Genomic DNA, 22,981 nt, shown 5'->3' with positions numbered 1-22,981 from the left:
AGAATGGGAGAGTTATCACTAAAAAAAAAAAAAAAAAAAAAAAAAAAAAAAAAAAAGGGAGAGAGAAACAGAGAGGAGAAAAAAAAACAGGGGAAGAAAGATTGAGGAGAGAGAAAAAATGGAGAAGATGAGAGATAAAAACAAGAATGAGAGACGTAGAAACAGAAAATATTAATATTAATAATATTAAAACACCTACACTTCAGTAATATTATTACTTATTATGATTTTTGAAAAACCAAAAAAATTTATTTTTACATTAATTAATTTTTTGTATTTCAAGTGTTACAAATTTTTTTTTTTTTTTTTTTTTATGACAAAAAAAAGAGAGAAAAAGAGAGAAAAAAAAAAAAATTTTTGTTTGAGCAGGCTAGGTATCCACTCTTAATTTGCTATTGACCCTTGAATTGAATTGGTACTCACTTTTTACCTATTATTGACCTACTCACTTAAATTTGGATACCTAAATAATTTAATTTTATTGGGCCAACTTGGACAGTCTAATAGGTTTGAGTTTAAATTGCCACCCTTAGTGTTCACCTACTATTAATTAATTCAACTCATCATACATGCACATCACACGAGAAATAAGATTGCTAGGAGGTTTCTGAAGTTATTCTGATATAATAAAAAAAAATTACCTCACATATCACCAAAAGAATTCATTTAATAAGGGAAGTCGATTTGAATATCGTAATGCATTAGAGGTAAACCGAAAATATCACTGCATCACCAAGTCTTTTGCTACACAATATCGGGTACCGGCTCCTCCTTCAGTAATACATTAGAGGTAAACATCACTGGCTAGCATCAGCATAAACACCCCAAATTCAGCCTGCACATACTTCCTTTTTTCCGGTAACTCAGCACATATTTTGTTCCTAGGCTCAGCTGTCTTGGTCACTTCTGGAGGTGAGAGAACTCTATTTCCTGTACACGTAGACATCCCATAAACCGTTACCATTTGCGTTTGCACATCTTTAAAACACGATGCATGCACGCTCACACACACACACACACTAATGCACATTAAAGGAAACCCTTTTTTCTGCTCCTCTTAAATAACTGGTCTCATAAAAGATTTTGCATCCACCCATTTTAACATGTCGCTTTTGGGAAACAGGAACAACAGCCAACCACCCAGCAGGTTTAATAACATTCTAGACCAAATAAAAAAAGAGGGGGTTGAAGGCAAGGTGCTAACAAGAAAACTAAGAGAGGATTGACTGAACTGCTTGCACATGGCACATCAAGAGAGATGATATCTACTATGAAAACGGGATAACCGCATGAAGAAATTCAGATCTAGAATAGTTATGAGACCCTTCAAAATTTAGAGAAATGAAATACCTTTCGACAGATTTAGCTGTTAAAAACGATACCACACAACTACTGAATGGATTCCCAGCGATAAGAACCATAACTCAATGATTCAAATTTCATAGCAAATCAAATACCCCTTCACAACTTTGTGGTACATGCAGAGGGGGAAGAGAGACATACCTGCTAGTCTTAACCGTTGGGACAATTAATCCTCTCTTCTCTAGGCTCTTGTATCGATCTCTTGCAAGGGTGCAACATCCCTTCATGCAATAAAAATTAATATAATAAAAATACATTCAATTGAGATCAAATAAAAATTGTAAACCAAACTTAATTATTGTATGGAGAAAAATGAATGGATGTAAATAAGGCAAACCTTCAGCTTCCGAAGGGAACCTGTAATTTCTTCAGATAATAGGACTTGAACGGGGGCAGGCTCAAATCTGAAATCAAGGAAATCAGTTATTTCAGTTGTGCTAAAAAATATGATGATGATGGTAACTTGAAACAGATATATGATGCAAAGAAGCAAGTTTGTTCAGATCCTTCTAAAAGGTTTTCCGACAATTATTGAGTATTGCTTCCCATTGCAAAAAATGATACCTTCACTTTCTAACCCCCCTAAATAAAATAGAAGATCATCAAAAGTTTTAAATATAATGTTTAAAATTAAAAATCAGATTCAAAATATTTTCGAATTGAAATTTTTGGAGAGAGAGAAAGAGAGAGCACTTGGATTTTATACTTCCCACATTAAACATAAAAACTGAAAAAGAAAGAGAAAACATAACTATAAGTAGAATTCCATTTACTAATTAGACATGGAAAGAGAGGAACCCATGACCAATTCACAAATCACAAAAAAGAAAGACGCCATACTTGTGCTTTCCCAGCCGTGGTGGACAAGATTTTAATCTTTCTTGTTTAGCAACAATGCGCCGGAGACGTCTTCTGTGCTTCTCTTCATCCTCTTTGGCTATTTCTTGAATTATATCTGGTATGCTGCAGCCAGAAAACTAAAACATCAGTCCAAGAAATCACGTAACTGCAAGGTATACGTCTCAAACCAAAGACATCAGCTTACCAGTCTATTTCTTTTGAAAGTCCCTCTGTTTTTTTTGCTTCTGCTTCTGATCTCAGCTGTTCCTTGCGTCTAGCCCTCCTATTCAGCTCAACTTGCGTAACCCTTTTAGTTGTGAAGGACCTGCAGAATTATTATTCAAAGGGTAAGGTGTTGAGCAGAATTATTTTAGAATTATTTTTTTGCTTTTCATTTGAACATTATGAATTGCATCAACAAGATGTAGTCTAATATCATACTAGTATTCCTGTAAAAATGACCCAAAAGGGTTTTCAGTCTCTTTAAACTAAATAAATCTAGTATTTTGTGTTACATGGACTCTCAAAACAACATGAGTAACTGTGTCAGTGACTGACACATTTGGTTGGATATGTACCTAAGAAGCATATCCAACAATACAATAATATTATATTATGACTTCAAAATGAATTAAACCTATTTTGAACACTATGCTGCATGAAAGTGCTATTTTACTCTAGAAAATAAAAGAAAAATATTAAATGATATGAATATTTAGTATTTTCCATGTGTCCTGTTAGGGATTTGATACATCCAAATATCCAAAGCTTGAACACATACCCGCACCCTGACACACATAACCGAATCCAGGTTATACAATTACCATGATACTAAAACTACGTCATAATTAATATTAAGTACTAGGTTTGGGCACAGATAGTAATAACAATAATAATAATAACAGCAATTATAATAAATACTGTATATTATAGGAAAATGATCATGAATGAGGACAAGTTTTTCTCTGGAATTGTTGGTACTACTACATAGACCTGGGATGGCTCAACTGCACCACCAACCAAACATACAGGCCCAAGGCCACAAGCTTAGCCCTAAGAGAATAATTAAACCCAAGCTAGCTTGGCCTAGCCATCTATAAAGCCATGTGAACTACACTTATTACTATGAATTGGGTACATGTTTAAACACATTTTTAAGTGCCCGTATCAAGGATGGATGCATATTGTTCTGTCACTAAACTTGCCACCTGGATAACATTACCAGTCTAGAAACTAAACCCAATCACACTACTTGAGCCCTACTCATCCATGTCAACACAGATATAGATTAAAACCATCTGAGGGTGGGTTGTCACACCAGTCTGGCCAACATGATCATCCCCATGTTAAACATGCAATGAATAGAAAAAGAATATATACAAATATTTATATCCCGCAAAAATTTTGGATCTCTCCCCTAAGATAATACATCCTCAAAAGCATCATGCATCTGGCAACTTGCTTGAATCCTCTAGCCGTAAAAAAATATAACATTTTCTGTAAGTTACAAGTGCTAATTTGTTTAATTATTTAGGTTGATACAAACACAAAACTCCACAAGCAAAACAGTATCTACCAACAACTCTCCAGTTACAATAAGAGATAATACAATCATTAAAACATAGAACTTTAAGCTAAAAATTTGAGGAAAAGAAGAAGAAAAGTCACTGGATTGAAGTAGCAGCAATAACAAATGAAATGAAGCAGACCTCTTCTCAAGTTCAGAATCTCCATTCTCATGCAGATTTTTGACATTTGGATCATCATCATCATCACTATTATCTGCCTCAAGGAAATAGATCTGAAATAGTTGCTTGTTACTGAAAAGTTTGCTTGAGGTATACAAATCAGGAAGAGTGTGGGTACATCACAATATGTTCAGGCTGGAGTTCCAAGTAAATAATAGAGTAATGGAACAAAAGATACTCACATCTTCTTCATCAATAACTTCTCCAGGGACAGTTAACGGAACTGGCTTAGGTCCCAACTCATTACGATAGATTTTCTGCATTTCGTCTGCAACAGCAAGAGCTAATGAATCCTGGATTGACAAGAAAGATTAGAGAGTGAACTTCACCTGCAGAAAGACCGGTATAGAGGCAAAGTTTTGAAATCTCAGATATCAAAAGGTAACCTGATGACTCTCGAATGCGGGATTGAACGAGCATCCAGGAGGCTCAACTTCTACAGCGGGAATAATTGAGGGCTTGGCCATCTGTTAAAACATTAAATAGCAAATCCACGGCAAATAAAGCCCACATCAAATGAGCATTGGTTCTGTGGTATCCTATTTTTGCAAAAGAACAGCAAAGGATCCAATATGGATCATATTTGAAGCTCAACATTTTTTTAGTATTATTGCAACAGAAATACACCATATACTAGACTAAAGGAGATATAATATTTGAATTTGCATATAAAATTTACCTTTTTGGTTTCGTTGTTGTGTTCACCTGCAAGAAAAATAAAGGCATATGTAATGCATAAATCTCATTACATCAAAACCAGAACGGATTTCATGGGTATAAAAAACATGAATAGGAAGAAACCTCTGTTATCCCACATGTCAACCATGCCCGAATCTGAGACACCATCACCCTGAGAGATTCCAAGAAGGATAGAAAATCAGAACCATTTTACTTTCTCATTTCTATATTTACTTGCTTTAATTTTTGAATAAGTCACCATTGGACCGTTTTGAACAACATCTTTTGCTTTCTGAACTTCTTTACGTTTTTTCTGGGATTTCCTCTTTGTCGAAGATGGTACTGCTTCAACAAAGGAGTTCCTTTGTAGCAAGCTGTCACAACGGAGTACTTTTTCTCTGTGTTTTTCAATCTTCCGCTTGACTGAAAGATCTGAATAACCGAAAATGGATAAATTACAACCAATTGTTGTTAGAAAGAGAATCTTTTAAAAAAAAAAAAACAGTTTGCCTGGCACGACAACATGTGTGTATGAGTAAGTGAGGTGTTCTTTCTTTGGTTGCATCAGTACTAATCTATACTAGGGTTAGCAGTTAAAACTTACAAGAGAGCGTGATTATGTCTGTAAAGCTGACTAAGAATTAGAATGCAATGCCAATTTGCCAAACCGTAACTTCAACAATGATTTGGAAACAAAATTTGCATCATAGAGCAACAGAAGGTAATTAAAATGGTTCGTTGAATGTAAGTCGACTATAGCTATATACACAACATGGCACTATTTAATTTGACGCCTCTCATTAGGCTGCTTCAAAGATATTCAAACTTGCCATACAAAACCAGCTAATACATATATATATATATATATATATATATATATACACACTCAACAGAACCAGTATATAAGTCATACAAAACCAGCTAATTCAGACTACACCAAAACAAACCCTCAACAAAAAGGGAAAACCCGAGTAAAAGAAAATATAATTTCATAACTATCGATTAAATAGTTGTATTAATTTCGTGAACTGGTGGGTTTTCTTCCTTTTTCTTTTTCTTGTTGTTGCGGTAGAATAATTAATAAGAAATTGTAAATACATTGTCTTCGTATCCTTTTTTCCCAGCAACCAAAGAAGAGTATAATTATTAAATTAAAAAACGAGAAGACAATACCTCTGGATTTATCGAGGTAGAAGAGGGACTCGCTGGGAAGTTCAGTGAGAGAGCCACCGGAGAGAGCGTCTTTGGTTGACTTCTCAAAGTAGTCATCTACCTCCTCCATGCTTATGTTCGCCCTCCATGCCTTCTTTCCTTTCCTCGAGCTCTTCGCCTTCTTCCCCATCTCTTTCTCTCTCTACTTTCTCTTTCTTCGCTTTGATCAAATGACAACCCGCAGTATATCACTCTCTTCTTCTTTCTGCTGTTGTGCCTACTCCCACCAAACCGAAGAAGCAGAGGAACCCTAGATCCGCACGTGAGAGGCAAGTGCGTTGCCGTAAGCTTGGATATGGCCGACACAATAAACTAATGGTTGCACTGGGCTTGACAGCCCAAGACAAATTGTTTCAATTAAAGGCCTGCCTGGGGACCTGTATAATATTAAATAGGGAAAATTCCTATTAAGTCCTACTTTTTAGGCCCAAAGACAAATAAATTCTACAAATTTTTCAAAAAGACATAGAAGTCCTATTTTGTAAAATATTTCCAAATAGGTTCAAATTCTGCAAATTGTGAATTTTGTTCCATTATTGCCCTTCCAACCCCAAACCACCACCGTCTTCACCTACCTTAGCGGCGCGTCAATGGAGATGCACCAAGCCCTCACGCATTTCGACGCCGCTTTGAACACTTCGATCATGGTGATGCACAGCTCTGAATACTTCAATCGCGATGGAGTTCTCGATGCTTGGGGCTCACCGGTATGAGCTGTGTAGCCGACGCTTGGAGCTCGCCGATGTGAGTTGGTGTCGTCGACGGGTCTCAAAATCAACAGCACCAGCGATGAAGAAGAATATCGAACCTGCTGGGTTTGAAGTTGGCTTGCCGAAGTTGATGGTTGCCAAAGCTCAGTGTGTTTCGCCAGAATTTGTTTGGCCGGCAAGTTCAAAGTTCTGTTACAGTGACTAACACAAAAGTGAAAAATCCTAGAAGGAGGCTATTGTCATTCGGAAGAGTACATAGAAGGAGGCTATTGTCCTCACCCGCTGCCGTAGATCCTCCCTTGGCCTTCCATCTCTGCAATTTTTCTAAGCAATCAAAGTCCTATTTTGACAAGCATCGACCAGGAGGTTCTCTACCCACCAAATACTTCTTCACAGAAGATGAAACATCAAACACTAAATTGAGCACATATGCCAAGGCAATCATAAAGAAAACACCATTTAGAAGAATACCTCACCACAACAGCCTTGAGCACTGAAAGCATTTGGTTGGTAAGAACCACAATTTCCCATTTTATCATCAACAAGAAAACCATAAAAAGGGAGCCAGTATCAAAAAGAGATATATCTAATGATTTGACTTATTAGAACAACCAGAAACAGGGAGCTAACTTTGCAAAGGAAATGGTCACTACATTGCCTCGGCATAAATAAGTGTCTCTATCTTAAGAAATGTCAATGATCAGTAAAATAGATATAAAGATTTTTTTCTGCTATGTTCTTTTCTGTCACTAAATTTAACTCCTATATCTCAGTTTATGTACAAGCAAATTGTTCTTTTCTAAAAATGTTCAAATTTCGGTGAGACACACTGAGCTTTGGCAACCATCAACTTCGGTAAGCCAACTTCAGACCCAGCAGCATCGATATTCTTCTTCATCGTTGGTGCTGTTGATTTTGAGACCAATCGACAACATCAAGCTCACACTGACGAGCTCCAAGCGTCGGCTACACAACTCATACCGGTGAATTCCATCGCTATTGAAGTGTTCAGAGTTATGCATCACCATGATCGAAGTGTTCAAAGCAGCGTCGAAGTGCGTGAGGGCCTGGTGCATCTCCATTGACGCACTGCCGAGGTAGGTGAAGATGGTTGTGGGTTTGGGGTTGGAAGGGCAATAATGGAACAAATTTTACAATTTGCATAATCTGAACCTATTTGGAAATATTTTACAAAATAGGACTTCTCTGTCTTTTTGAAAAATTTGTAGAACTTATTTGTCTTTGGGCCAAAAAAGTAAGACTTAATAGGAATTTTCCCTATTAAATATTTAGCAGATTTATTTATTTATTTATCCAAGTACACCAATCCATATTGGGAGGTTGTGAGTTCGAATTCTCTTGAGATCACTTTTAAGAAATTTTCCCGTCACCACAATCACCTCCCTTAAGAGCCCAACGAGACAACGTTCTCGTTCCTCACACTTGATGTGAGATTGTGCACCTATAATTCGTCAGTGCAGTAGCTTGCCCACAAGGTTGTCACAGTCATCCCCTTTAGGGGCCCGACGTTCTCGGTGGCCACATTTCGGTTAGGTCAGGCTCTGATACTATTTATAGTGACGCATTTCACCACATGATATGATATTATCCGCTTTGAGATCGAACCCGCACAATTTTGTTAGGTTTCATCCCAAAAGTGGAGTGTACAAATCAACATTTTTCCTTTCCACACCCAGATGATGTGAAATTGTGCACCTATAACTCGTTCAGTGTAATAGCCTACCAGTACCTCTTACACTCGCTCACGGCACACCGACTACAAAGTCACCACAACTAAGGTCTACAAAAAAAAAAAATGATGCCAGTTGGCCCTGAAATTCACAAAACTGATCCAAGAACAATGTTGATCTGCAAAAATTCAGGGCCAAACATGTTCATTTGTTAATGAACTTTACATGTTAGACACTATATACTTGTGCTATTAGATGATTACAACAATGGAATTGCAGACAAATTCTTTTAGCATCTCGCTATTGGCATGTGGTAGAAAAGCTCAACATTAAAGGGAAGTGAATCAGTGAATCACTAAGAATCATAAGTCCACATCAGAAGTCCTAATCAACCCTAATTGTTGTGATATAGAGTCAAACTATATATTTACATGAGTAATTAAAGCATTGGAAACTAGCTGATATATATACCAGAGTATTGTCAATAAGAAAGAAACTTTAGGAAGGGTAAAAATAAAAAAACCTTTGTTATATAAATTTATAAAACTCCAAAATATTCTTAATATATGCTTAAAAACTAAAATTAATATTTTTTATTTTTATTGTTATTTTGTCTTAAAAGCATTTTAGATATTTCAATCTTCAAATTTACGGAACATCCTTATTTGTTTAATTTGAAAATCTCCATTGACTTTTGATGGTAAGAGTTAAAAAACAAGGGATTGATATGTGTGGTTTTGAAAGAGCATTCCATTGAAGCCTCATGTAATAGACAAAAGTAATGAGACATATATTCACAGGTAGGAGACAAATCATTTTCCAAACGCCAAAACATTTCAATCCCAGAAACTCAATAAAGCATAGCTCTCTTGATTCTAATGGTGGGAATTTAGAAAATGCAGGCAAAGCAAGACATGTTACCAAAACACAAGCACCTGAACAATCCATTGTAGTATCCAAAAATCAACAAAGAGACGGCAACCACTAAAAAACATATTCTGAAAAGTGTTGCAGTGGTTGATTTAATTTGCTGGCTCACTCCAGTAGCTTACATGTGAAGAAGAAGGGACAAGGACACTCAAGTGTCCTCTACTCCTCTTACAAGCTCCATACCTAAGTACTTTCTGATATGTTCTTATCAACATTACATCGTCTTCTTCCATAGTTTAAAATCCCCCGTGACCTTAAATTCCATTTCTTTGAACATCACAAAGTGGTCACCTGCAGGGGCGGAGCCAGTATTTTGTGGTTGGAGGGCCAAACTTTGAAGCAACCATAAGACAAATTCAAGCCTTAAAAAAATAAAAAAAAATTACTATTCATTATATTCATACAAATATATATCTAGCTAAATTTTTGTCAATTTATTTGTTTATAAATTAAAGTCTAATTTTTTTTTTTTTTTTTTTTTTTATATATACTATTCATTATATTCATACAAATATAGGTTTTATTTATTATTATTATTATTATTTTTTATCAAGCTTCCCAAAGACAAATAAGATTTAAGCCAAAATCTACAGAAGTTTCAAGTAAACAATTAGACTTTAATTTATAAACAAATTTGAATTTGATATAATAATAATACAAATTAATAATCTAGTAAAAACTGAAACACATAATGCGTAATACATATTAAACTATCAATATTTCATTATTTTCAATTATCAAATAATAGTACAATTGTATAAAGAGAATAATTATTCAAGCCAAATATTAGCAAGACTCCATTTGAACTAGTTACCAGTTTCATACTTTGAGCTACATAAAAATAAGTATGAATTGCAACATTAAAAAAGTAAATGTTGATTTTTTTTTTTTAAATACACACACACACACACACACACACACACATATATATATATATATATGATTATATACTCCCTCCGTCCCAATATAACATAGTTCTCAAAGCAGACAACTATTTGGGACAGATGGAGTAATTTATATGGTATTCAAGAATCTGACATATTCGTTACTCACTTTTGATCTCAACTCAAAAGTGTGAGATATATTTTTTTTATACTTTGCAAGTTGGAACCGAATCCCTAAATCAGTTAATAAAATTTAGGGTAAAGTATATATTGACATCCGTTTTGCCTATTATAAAAATAAAGTTAAAATTTTTATTTAGGCATCAATTTTAAACAACTAACTTACAACTATCCGACAATCAGCATATACAACAACTATAAAAAGCTTGAATATGTTATATTGCAAATGAATTTAAGCCTAAATTTGTTAAAGGTATATATATATATATTTGGGGGGACCATCATATACAATTTTTTTTTTTACCCAATTTTAGCCTAGCTAAAAAAAAAAATAATAATTATTACTAGTATTAGCCCACCCAAAGAAATATTAGCTCTCCATAATAATTATTACTAATATTAGTCTACCTAAAGAAATATTAGCCCACCTCATTGAAAATTCCTGGATCCATCCTTACTTCCGATACAGAATTGTACGTGATGTAGAAGGTTGCCGATGATTATGAGGGAGTCTGTTTGAACAGGCGGGTAGACTCATTTTTTTAGAACAGTTTTGACGATTGACCTGTTTTGACCCAGAAACCGGCCAACTCAAAAACTCAACAGCTTCGTTGCTGATGTACATTACTTTTCGACTGAATTCCTATCATTTAGGATTCCCATTTTTGGTAATTATTTGTTTTTAGAGATAGTTAATCTTTATCGTTATATATATACACACACACCACATAGCAGATTACTCTCATTTATCAATAATGTATTAGATTTCTCTGTAATGGGATTTTAACCATTGACCTTAATTTCACATTTTTTTAGAACAGTTTTGACAACGTGTTTTAACCCAAAAATCAACCAACTCACAAAACTCAATAGCTTCGTTGCTGATGTACATTGCTTTTCGACTGAATTCCTATCATTTAGGATCCCTATTTTTGGTAATTAGTAGTTTTTAGAGATAGTTAGATTTTAGACTTATCTTTATCGTTATAGATTTCCTGATGCCGTTAGGATTATATATATACACATTACAGATACTGCATAGAGCGGATTACTCTCATTTATCAATAATATATTAGATTTCTGTATGTAATGAGATTTAAACCGTTGACCTTAATTTTCACTTGAAAAAGTTGAAGAGATACCACTAGGCATTAAGGTAGTGAATGAATCTAATCAAGCTTGAGCCTGTTGCTCGTTCGTTTATGGGCTCAGGTCAAAATCACGATGAGCTTGAAAAGCTGAGCTTTGGTTTATCTCGTTGTTATTTTGAAAAGCTCGTTCAATCACAAAAGTTTTTGGGCTCGATTTGAACTTATGCTCAAAATCATTTTGGCTAGCTCATTCATGAACTCATATAAGCCTAATGTGGAGGGAAAAAATCCCCTCCAATGAGAATAATCCACGTCATCATAAATATAAATATATCCTTGATAAGTTTATAAAGCCCACCTCGCTCAAACCCAAATTGAGTTTGATACTAGTCCAAGATCACTGTTCACAAGCCCAATACTATTGTTATTTGACCTTCAGCCCTGTTGAAGCCCGAATTAAGAGATTATCAGCCCAACATGTTAATATTAAACATCCGGCCCGTTATTCAAGCCCAGCTGGTTCAAGGTATATTTAGCCCAGTTTTCCAAGATTGAACAAGTCCTATCGTTAGAAGGATTTACCATAAAAGGAGAATTCTTTGATAAGAAGTTCTATACAAGGCAAGTTCTGCGTAGGAAATATTATACAATAGAAAAAACTCTATTCGTAAAGAAAGTCATGTATGGGAAGAATTGGAGGACAAGCAACGCGAGTCCTACCTTAATTCTACCAATTTTTGTATATAAATAGAGGTATAGACCTCCAATAAAGGGATCAAGCAATTTACGCTTCTCTATACACTGTTCTTATTTATTTTTATTGTTTTTTAAGTGAGTTGTTTTATTTTTCTCAATCATTATTGGTTAGGCGAAATTTTGCACCTACACTTTGGCGCCGTCCGTGGGAATCGTATAGAAATATATCCCCACCAAAGTTACGACACTTCAGATTAAAATCTCTAAGTCCAGCAACGTGACTTGAAATTAACATCTTCAAGTCCAGGATTTGAACCCAAGTCCTCTCCAACAACGACTCTCATGGTCAAAGGCCTCCATATAACAAGTGCCGACGTCTAAAAACGCAAGCTGACGCACAAGGTTCTTTCCATCAACAACGCCACAAACTCCAGCAGACTTATTGGCCGGGTATTTCAAACATCCAATCAGATAAGTTTCCCAACTTTGATTTTTACAATTTGGGTTAAGCTTTTCATGATACAAATTATTATTAAAAATTAAATACATAGTAATATATATATATATATATATATATATATATATATATCAATATTATATATATATTTACACATGATGCAATCATATTTTGTAATTCATGTAGACGATCATTATACATAAAGATTTATGACTCAATTTAGTATAACCTATAAGAACCAAATTGTTTATTCGGCACACTCTATTGTGTAAAAATATAAATGAGAGGCCACCGTAAGCTTCTGTCTCCGTCAACACTCAACAAATTCTTTAGTCTCTCCTTCTTCGGTTGTGATCAGAAATCACTTTTATTCACACTTAATTTGCATCTCTCCTCATATATATGTGTGTGTGTGTGTGTGTGACTGTTAATGTTATAATAGATCTACGAATTCATCCCCTCTTTCTCTCATTGAGGATTTTTACCATTGCAATTTCAGTCATATCCACTAGCTGTTTCGCTCACGATTGACTTTGATCAGACTTTTAGATTATATCCATTAGTTGTTCACTGAAGGTTGATAATTGATCAGAACCTTCGAACCACAACACCCGATATTGTTGGTTCAGACTCTTTAGAGGGATGCACTACTTCGTCAATACTCAACTAAAAAGCGTTTGACCCTCTACATTGACTTCTGAAATTTATAGTTGAATAAAAGATCTGAGGCCAAAGGCATTGTTGAATGCATGAGCTGTGCTATTTGGTCTATTACTTAAAGTCCTAAAATATTACATACATTGAGTAGTTTCAATGTACTTGCTGCTAATTAGAATTTCTTATTAAAAATTCAATTGTGATATATAAGAAGTTCTTAAAATTCTTTATTTCCTTCAATCAGTTGCTATATGCTACATGTAATTATTTTACATGCTTCTGATAACTTTGTTTACAAATAACTTCATATTTGCTCCTTATTCGTATATTGATTAATAATATTTAGGTTTGGTTTATTTGCGTTGCAAGAAAGATTGATCCCCAACTGAAGTGGCAAATAGCCCAACTATGCAGCTATGTTATATGGTGTCAGAACGTCGGGAAAAAAAAAAAAAAAAAAAATGGGGGCAAGCCGAACACCAAAAAGTAGCCTCGGACCTCAAGAGTCCGAAGGTATCAAAAAGTAAAATTTCTTCGAAGGCACAACGAGCTGCCGAGAAGAAAATTTATCTTAGGAACTCAAGAGTCCGAGGACTTCAAATTTCCTCTAAGGCACACAGAGCTGTCGAGGAATAAAATTCATCTTTGGACCTCAAGAGTCCGCAGATTTCAAAATTCCTCTGCGGCACAACGAGCTGCCGAGGAAGAAAATTCATCTTCGGACCTCAAGAGTCCGAGGACTTCAAATTTCCTCTAAGGCACACAGAGCTGTCGAGGAATAAAATTCATCTTCGGACCTCAAGAGTCCTCAGATTTCAAAATTCCTCTAAGGCACAACGAGCTACCGAGGAAGAAAATTCATCTTCGGACCTCAAGAGTCCGAGGACATCAAATTTCCTCTAAGGCACACAGAGCTGCCGAGGAAGAAAATTCATCTTCGGACCTCAAGAGTCCGCAGATTTCAAAATTCCTCTGCGGTACAACGAGCTGCCGAGGAAGAAAATTCATCTTCGGACCTCAAGAGTCCGAGGACTTCAAATTCCTCTAAGGCACACAGAGCTGCCGAGGAATAAAATTCATCTTCGGACCTCAAGAGTCCTCAGATTTCAAAATTCCTCTAAGGCACAACGAGCTGCCGAGGAAGAAAATTCATCTTCGGACCTCAAGAGTCCGAGGACTTCAAATTTCCTCTAAGGCACACAGAGCTGCCGAGGAATAAAATTCATCTTCGGACCTCAAGAGTCCTCAGATTTCAAAATTCCTCTAAGGCACAACGAGCTGCCGAAGAAGAAAATTCATCTTCAGACCTCAAGAGTCCGAGGACTTCAAATTTCCTCTAAGGCACACAGAGCTGCCAAGGAAGAAAATTCATCTTCGGACCTCAAGAGTCCGAGGACTTCAAATTTCCTCTAAGGCACACAGAGCTGCCGAGGAATAAAATTCATCTTCGGACCTCAAGAGTCCGCATATTTCAAACTTCCTCTAAGGCACACAGAGCTGCCGAGGAATAAAATTCATTTTCGGACCTCAAGAGTCCGCAGATTTCAAAATTCCTCTGAGGCACAACGAGCTGCCGAGGAAGAAAATTCATCTTCTGACCTCAAGAGTCCGAGGACTTCAAGAAAATTTATCTTCGGACCTCAAGAGTCCGAGGACTTCAAATTTCCTCTAAGGCACACAGAGCTGCCGAGGAATAACATTCATCTTCGGACCTCAAGAGTCCGCATATTTCAAACTTCCTCTAAGGCACACGAGCTACCGAGGAATAAAATTCATCTTTGGACCTTAAGAGTCTGCAGATTTCAAAATTCCTCTAACGCATAACAAGCTGCAAAGAGGAATAAAATTCATATTCGGACCTCAAGAGTCCGAGGACTTCAAAATTCCTCTAACGCATAATGAGCTGCAATGAGGAATAAAATTTCATGAAAATTACCTCGAATAAGTCGAAGGTTAAATTCTCATGAAAAAATTCTCTAAGGTACAAAACAGTGCCGATGAATAAAATTACATGAAAATTACCTCGAACTCAAATACGTCGAAGGTTAAATTTTCATGTAAATTCCTCCAAAGCACAAAAAGTGCCGATGCGTATAATTACATGAAAATTATCTGCATCACTGCTATCAAACAAGACATATTTTTCTTTCCTTCATGGGGGCAATATCAGTAGCCCTAAAGAGATATTAAGAAAAGAAAATATATTCTCTCTTTTTTAAGCTCAGACTATCTGGCCTAAATACAATTCCTCTTAGGCTCATAGCCGAGGAACTACATACCTCGGACCTCAAGAGTCCGTTACAATACAATTCCTCTCAGGCTCATAGCCAAGGAACTACATACCTTAAACTTCGAGAGTCCGATACATTACAGTTTCTCTCAAGCTCATAGCCGAGGAACTTACTACCTTGGACCTCAAGAGTCCGATACCTTACAGTTCCTCTCAGGCTCATGGCCGAGGAACTTACTACCTCGAACCTCAAGAGTCTGGTACATTACAGTTCCTCTCAAGCTCATAGCCGAAGAACTTACTATCTCGGACCTCAAGAGTCCGATACCTTACAGTTCCTCTCAGGCTCATGGCTGAGGAACTTACTACCTCGGACCTCAAGAGTCTGGTACATTACAGTTCCTCTCAAGCTCATAGCCGAAGAACTTATAACCTTGGACCTCAAGAGTCCGATACCTTACAGTTCCTCTCAGGCTCATGGCCGAGGAACTTACTACCTTGGACCTCAAGAGTCCGGTACATTACAGTTCCTCTCAGGCTCATAGCCGAGGAACTATATACCTCAGACTTCAAGGGTCTGGTACATTACAGTTCCTCTCAGGCTCATAGCCGAGGAACTACATACCTCAGACTTCGAGAGTTCGGTACATTATAGTTCCTCTCAGGCTCATTGCCGAGGAATTAGATACCTCGGACCTCCAGAGTCCGGTACAATACAGTTTCCCTCAAGCTCATCGCCGAGGAACTACATGCCTCGGCTCTCCAGAGTCCGTTACATTACAGTTCTTCTAAGGCTCAGCGCCGAGGAATAATTCGCTTCGGACCTTAAGTGTCCGGTTCAACACGTTTCCTTTAAGGCTTAGCACCGAAGAATACTTCGCTTCAGACCCTAAGTGTCCAGTTCAGCACGTTTCCTCTAAGGCTCAACACCGAGGACCGATTCGCTTCTGATCCTAAGTGTCCGATTCAGCAGATTTCCTCTAAGGCTTAGCACCGAGGAATACTTTGCTTAGGACTCTAAGTGTCTAGTCCAGTACATTTCCTCTCAGGCTCAGCGCCGAGGAACTGTACACTTCGGACCACAAAAAATATGAGGTCCTCAAACAAGTGTATTTTCTTGAGAAACAGGAGGACATTACTGTGCAACAAAGCGTATGTAATGTAAGGGCAGTCACAAATTCCCATAACAGAGCAGAGTCAAAAGCGTCCACCACAGTTGGACTTGGAGTTGGAGGAATCGAAGGGTTGGGAGCTGCAGGAACTGATGAAGTTGGAGCTAGATGATCATCCTAATGAGACTTCACCATTTCAACAAAAAGCACTTCAGCTTCTTGGGCTTGTGGACCCTCAGGATAAGGGAAGGACACTTCCATGTCAGCATTAAAGGCCTCCGGATCGTTTAACTTGTCTCCCAAACCTTGTACAAAGCCAAACCGAAAGGCCTTAGCCCTGGACAAGCGCACCAAGGTAGAGTAACGACCTTGCATCTATTTCCCAGTAGTACCACGGGTGCCAATTGCATTTTTCAAACGCTGGACCTCAGCTTCCAATGTCTCCACCTTAGCTTCAGACACGGCCAAACACTTCTTATCTTATAAACATCCCTCGTTTCAGATGCAATCTTTGCATTCATGGCTGCATACGAGACCTTCTTTTCAGAATTGCCAAGATCTTTCTCCAACTTCTTGATGGAGAGAAAACAAAAAGAAAGGGAGAATGACGAACCTCAATGGCTCAAATAGGGGCAGATAGAGGCAGTTATTCCAACTCCATATTACATTCCCCGAGCAACTGCTAGTGCTACAGAGGGGTCGGTAATCATAGAATCACCAGAGTGAAGAACTGATTTATCAGCTCTAGATATAAATGGCTTCTAAGGTGCTCCAGTCTCTGCCATGACAAATGCTCTAACCTAGTGATGTGACAAAGTGAAGAACGTAAGGAATGAAATGAACGCAGTAAAAGCGGAAGTAACTCTTATGGAAACCCTTTGGTCAGAATATCAGTAATCACGCCTCAAATCCACTCCTTACGAAATTGGTAATCGTACAGCTTCAATTCCCTTCTTATTAGGAGTAGTACTCCAACTAAAAAAGGAATTGGGGGCTAAGTGTGGAGGGAAAAAATCCCCTCCAATGAGAATAATCCACGTCAACATAAATATAAACATATCCTTGATAAGTTTATAAAGCCCATCTCGCTCAAACCCAAATTGAGTTTGATACTAGTCCAAGATCACTGTTCACAAGCCCAATACTATTGTTATTTGACCTTCAGCCTTGTTGAAGCCCGAATTAAGAGATTATCAGCCCAACATGTTAATATTAAACATCCGGCCCGTTATTCAAGCCCAGTTGGTTCAAGGTATATTCAGCCCAGTTTTTCAAGATTGAACAAGTCCTATCGTTAGAAGGATTTACCATAAAAGGAGAATTCTTTGATAAGAAGTTCTATACAAGGCAAGTTCTGCGTAGGAAATATTATACAATAGAAAAAACTCTATTCGTAAAGAAAGTCATGTATGGGAAGAATTGGAGGACAAGCAACGCGAGTCCTACCTTAATTCTACCAATTTTTGTATATAAATAGAGGCATAGACCTCCAATAAAGGGATCAAGTAATTTACGCTTCTCTATACACTGTTCTTATTTATTTTTATTGTTTTTTGAGTGAGTTGTTTTATTTTTCTTAATCATTATTGGTTGAGCGAAATTTTGCACCTACACCTACACAAACCTATGTTCATCAACATGTGTTTGTGCAACCCTTAACCCTAGTAAGTGCAGGAATTAATACATGGTGATTTGAAATTTATATAATTAACTCCTAATAAAAGAAATAAAATTGATACCTATGATTAATTGAAGATGCGATATATTGACTCTAAGGCAAATAAATTACATTGGCCTACTATGAGGTTTTGGCAATTTATATACGAAGAGGGGCGGATCCAGAAAATTGTATGAGGGAGGCAATAATGAGATTTTTTTATAATTTCAGGAAGGGAATGTTAAATTTTCATAGGTATATAACACAAAAAAGGAAAATTGTTAGTATAAATACTAAAAAAAATAAAATTTCAAGGGGGCAATTTACTTCACTCCGTTCCTTAGTAAAGCTCCTAAATCCATTTACTGGTAGTCAAAAAAGTGACATTGAGTGTGAAAAGTTAATAATGCCCTTATATTATAATAATATATTATATTACATTTTATATAAAGAAATGCCAAGTTGCCAACTTATCATTTTATAAAACTTTGTTAACAGTGTGTCGTTGAGCACATAACCAAATTTCACTGAAAGAAAGAAAAGTAATAATCATTAAATAATTTATTTATTTATAATTTATCCGAATCTCATGGAAGTTGGTGTAACTTAATTAGCCTTGGTTGTATTGAGGAAGACATGTTGATGTAGAACTGATTGCTGAAGCCTTTATGGCTCGTTTGGACCGCCAGAGGGCCAAACGAACATACTGACAGATTTTCTGAACTGATTCCGAAATGAACCCTAAAAATAGCCTAGTTTTATAAAAAACGGTCCAACTCGCATATATCGGCAGCTTCGCTGCCAAGGTAAGGCGTCTTTTGGCCAAATTCAATCGTTTAGGGCTTGGGAATGACGTTTTCTCATTTTTAAATATTTCGGGATTTTCGCTAGAAGACTAAACAGATTCGATTTGTTTTCTTTTTGGTATTTAGTAGTTTTTAGTAATTAGGTTTCTTTCCTTATTTTTTAAGAATATTCAGAGTAAGTTTGTTTTTAAGTAGTTTCCTTGCGTTGCTAGTTTTCTTACGTTTTTAGGATTTTCTTTATGTAGTTTACTTGCGCTGTTAGTTTCCTTACGTTTTTAAGATTTCCTTTATGCTGTTAGGGTTTTATTTTTAAATACATGTACTGCATAGCAGACCATTGATTCAATTATCAAATAATATATCAGATTTATCTGAATTCTCTTTCTGTTTTTGGATTCAAAACACCCATCTTGTGGATTCAAGGTAACCTGTTCCTGGTGAATAAATTTATCGATTTTGCTTACGTCACATGTATATGCAGCCGCATATATAGTTATCTCAAGTGTCACACAATCCAAAATGATAATGAGATTATGACCTAAATAGTGCTGTAATTAATGCTATATTAAAAAAATTATGGGAACGGATCCTCTCCAAGGAAAGTTCTCTCCAAGCATCTACGATATTAATCCTACGACTATTAAGACGCCACATCAACAACTTATTTAACTATTGAATACGGTATCATTTGGACTAAAGCACACCGTTACAAGCTTTATGCTTTTCCATCCAACTTTCATATTAGGGAGCAATTTCCTTCCTACAATTGAATTTTTATCTCAAAACGAGTCATTAATCCTTCTATCAATCTCGCATAGCATGGATCTTTGGAAATTGGAGTTATTTTAAGGGTTTATGTAGAAATCTCAAATTTGGGCAATACTAATTTTTCTACAATTTGTGAATAGAAATATATGTTTGATTAATCTTGTAAATCTTCATTAATTGTAACAATCAAATATTGTTGATGGTTGAGAAAATCGGAAAAGAAAATTTCGGAACAGTAAAAAAGTTATTTTAAGGGTTTATGTAGAAATATCAAATTTGGGCAATACTAATATGTTTGATTAATCTTTCAAATATTCAATTGTAACAATTAAGATTGTTGACGGTAGAGAAAATCAAAAAAGAAAGTTTCAGAACAGTAAGAAAGTGCCGTAACATCGTGTTTTAGCATATTCACTAGTCAATATTTTAGTATATTCAATACCTTAATAATCATAGGATTAATACGTGTAAATACTTGAATAGAAAGAAGACAACATAAAACACACACACACACACGGAGGGGGGCGGGGGCCTCTGTACGCACGGGTTGGCCTCTTTGCCACACAACGTACAGGCTTACATATATACAACAGTATTAGAAAGTTTTGTAAGCATTAGAATTACTCTATATATATGCGTCAAAACCAATGAAAATGACTTCTCTTTCATCTACTTCAACTAGAACATACTTTTGTTCATCCTGAAGTAAAAACCTTGTTTTTTAACTTTAATAATTTGATTTTGATATGTGTTATATAGCACTGATTATATATATATATATATATATATATATATATATAATGTGCATGACACTTATTCACTTAACATATGTCCAAACAAACTCTCTGTCCATGGTGTTTATATTATAAACCTACAGATTCTTTTATATGGTCCACGAAAACTCTAGCTCTCTGCATGAAAAACAAAGCCCACTTATCACTCAACTTTATTTTGTTTTCATTGACACATTTGCATGTGAACGTACCTTCACGTGACCTTTGGCTGCAAATTACAAGAATCCTATACTCTACCAAAAAAAAAAGAGATAATTTATAATAACAAAAATTAAAAAGTTAATAATTAACACGATGAATATCATTTTATTGGCAGTCTGTAAATGTGTTTTAGCTCTTGTTTGTGAGCCAATTATTTGCTTTGAAAGGTCACGAGAAACATTTCCTAATTGGTACTGCATGATTGAGCTTAGCTTTATTTATCTATATATATATATAATTATATATATGTATATATATTTTGGATTCATTTCCGCACATGATATGATATGACTAAAAAATATTAAGACCCCGAAACATCAGACAGGTAAAGGTCAGAAATTCAATGCCAAATTCACATTAATTAATGCGTAATGTTGCCAATATAAAAGTCTAATCATGGAAGTTAGGGTCAATTTCCAACTTTCGCAACTAACAAGCCTTGAGAATTGTAGTTTATCTGTTCTATCTTTTTAACATTTAACCAAATACTAGAAAAATGATAAACTATTACCAACATTTTTTTTTTTTTTTAACAAAAAAAGGTATAGTGGACCGTTAGAATAAAAATGTGAACAAATAATTATGGTGATAGTGAACCTAGAATATAGGAAATTAGCATAAGCATAGCTAACGAGACCCGCACTCCATGAATCGGTATAGACATATTACTGCTTCAAAACTTAATTATATTTGAGAAGTTTTACAATACTCGGGGTACTCCAAGTTTTCCAGCCGTTGGATCAACTATTACATTAACTCCGTTTAGAATTTTTCACCGTGTTCATGTTAATAAACGGAACCAATTATCATGTATATGTAGCTGTTAATTGGCATGCATTTTCATGGGTCATGTATATATATGACGTACGAGCGTGTACATATATATGGATATGCCCACAAATTCACACACATACAGTACATGCATTTATGGCTTTCTGTTGGTTCTAATAAGGACCTGTGCTTGCCTTCTGTTTCTGCAAAAAATTGTTAGCTAGCTTCCATTGATGAAATGGGAGAGTGAATAGTTATCATAATTAATTTAAAACTTTTTTCTTAGATTATTTTAGAGAATGTACTTTTTTAATTTGTTATTGAATTATAAAATTAATTGTTTTTAGTCAACTGGTCAAATGATTGGATTGTTTTTGTGCAAATAATGTCAAAAGTTAGGGTGTGCAAACCTTTTGGCTCTCTTAATTATAAAAGATTATTGGTTAATATGACTCAAAAATGAATGCTATTTATTTATTTAAACTTGTACAAATACATGAATATAGGATTTAATAGAACGAGTCTGAGAAAGGGCAATAGGAGGGGCTCATGTGGTGTACCGTGTATCCAATGCACTTGGTGCGCAGGCAACGCATCAGCAAAAACCAACATGGGTCTATATTGTATTTTTGAACGCATTGAAATATGCATTTGCTCACCAAAACAGTATCGTTTGATGCACAACAGGATCCTCTAACATGAGGGGATCCAAGTCCCTGAGAAAGGCCAAGCAAAATTAGGCCATTATTTGTTAAATTTGTATCTTTTCGACTTTTAAGTAATATAATCGATCATTCGGGTGGAGCATCAAGTCTCATTCACTAGACAAAATTCTGATGTTCCAGTATTGTCAGCTATAGTCCATGTTTTTCAGCATCCTTCCTCTCAAGGGGTCCAAGTTGCTACATAAAATCAAATATATGGACTCGATTCTATGTTATAAAGAAAAAACTGAAAGAAAAACCATCACCACATAAAATGCATAAAAGAAAATCCCATGAACAACATTGATGATTTTTTATTTTATTTTATTTATTTATTTATTATTTTTATCATCATTGTGACATTTTCTCAAGTTTAATTGCCCTATTAATTAAGTTGCAAGCAATGTTCAATCATTTCAAGGATTCAAGAGGAAAAATAGATATTCAGTGCGTTCGATGCACCGGGCTAACCGGAGTCGTACGTGATATACACGCACCGGCATATGTTATATATGCACAACTCTAATTAGTTGGATGCACGGTGTACCAGGCGCACCAAATACCTATTCCAATCGAGGATCTTGTGCACCTATTATATATGCATCAAAGTGCGCATTCCAATGCAAACAGCGCGGAGCCTCGAAATGGGACCCACATAACTATGGAACAAAATGGGAACGTGCGCATGATTCCCTTCCCACAAAAGGGAATTAGGGTTCCATCTCTTGATCAGTAACAAAAATTACTATGAGCTTGATTTTTTTTTTTTTATAATTTATTTGAAGAAATATATCGACTTGTT

At 35.9% G+C, this 22,981-nt stretch overlaps 1 protein-coding gene across 1 annotated transcript; it reads right to left on the bottom strand.

The window, feature by feature from the left end:
- Positions 1 to 583: 583 nt before the first annotated feature.
- Positions 584 to 6,153, bottom strand: LOC132270738 (ribosome biogenesis protein NOP53-like). Its single transcript, XM_059771934.1, has 12 exons — positions 5,802 to 6,153; positions 4,888 to 5,060; positions 4,752 to 4,800; positions 4,630 to 4,655; positions 4,337 to 4,417; positions 4,133 to 4,243; positions 3,912 to 4,003; positions 2,408 to 2,527; positions 2,203 to 2,325; positions 1,700 to 1,766; positions 1,504 to 1,583; positions 584 to 930 (listed from the first exon to the last, which is right to left on the bottom strand). The coding sequence occupies exons 1-12, from the start codon at positions 5,968 to 5,970 to the stop codon at positions 924 to 926; spliced, it is 1,098 nt and encodes a 365-aa protein (XP_059627917.1). The 5' UTR covers positions 5,971 to 6,153; the 3' UTR covers positions 584 to 923.
- Between the last annotated feature and the right edge of the window lie 16,828 nt (positions 6,154 to 22,981).

The sequence above is a fragment of the Cornus florida genome, unplaced genomic scaffold, assembly GCF_030987335.1.
Source record: "Cornus florida cultivar Cherokee Brave unplaced genomic scaffold, ASM3098733v1 CherokeeBrave_3.0.0_Hap2_Chr08, whole genome shotgun sequence".
In the NCBI taxonomy this organism is placed as follows: Eukaryota; Viridiplantae; Streptophyta; class Magnoliopsida; order Cornales; family Cornaceae; genus Cornus; species Cornus florida.
Note: the sequence above shows the minus strand (reverse complement) of the source record. Positions and strands in the feature narration are given on the sequence as shown.

What these genes read in the sequence shown, in the direction of transcription:
- LOC132270738 (XM_059771934.1), bottom strand. Translation starts at nt 5,970, where the DNA reads ATGGGGAAGAAGGCGAAGAGCTCGAGGAAAGGAAAGAAGGCATGGAGG. An exon ending in CTACCTCGATAAATCCAGAG is followed by an intron (nt 5,061 to 5,801) that starts GTATTGTCTTCT and finishes TCGGTTATTCAG; the next exon opens with ATCTTTCAGTCAAGCGGAAG. An exon ending in GATTCTGAACTTGAGAAGAG is followed by an intron (nt 2,528 to 3,911) that starts GTCTGCTTCATT and finishes ATAATTCTGCAG; the next exon opens with GTCCTTCACAACTAAAAGGG.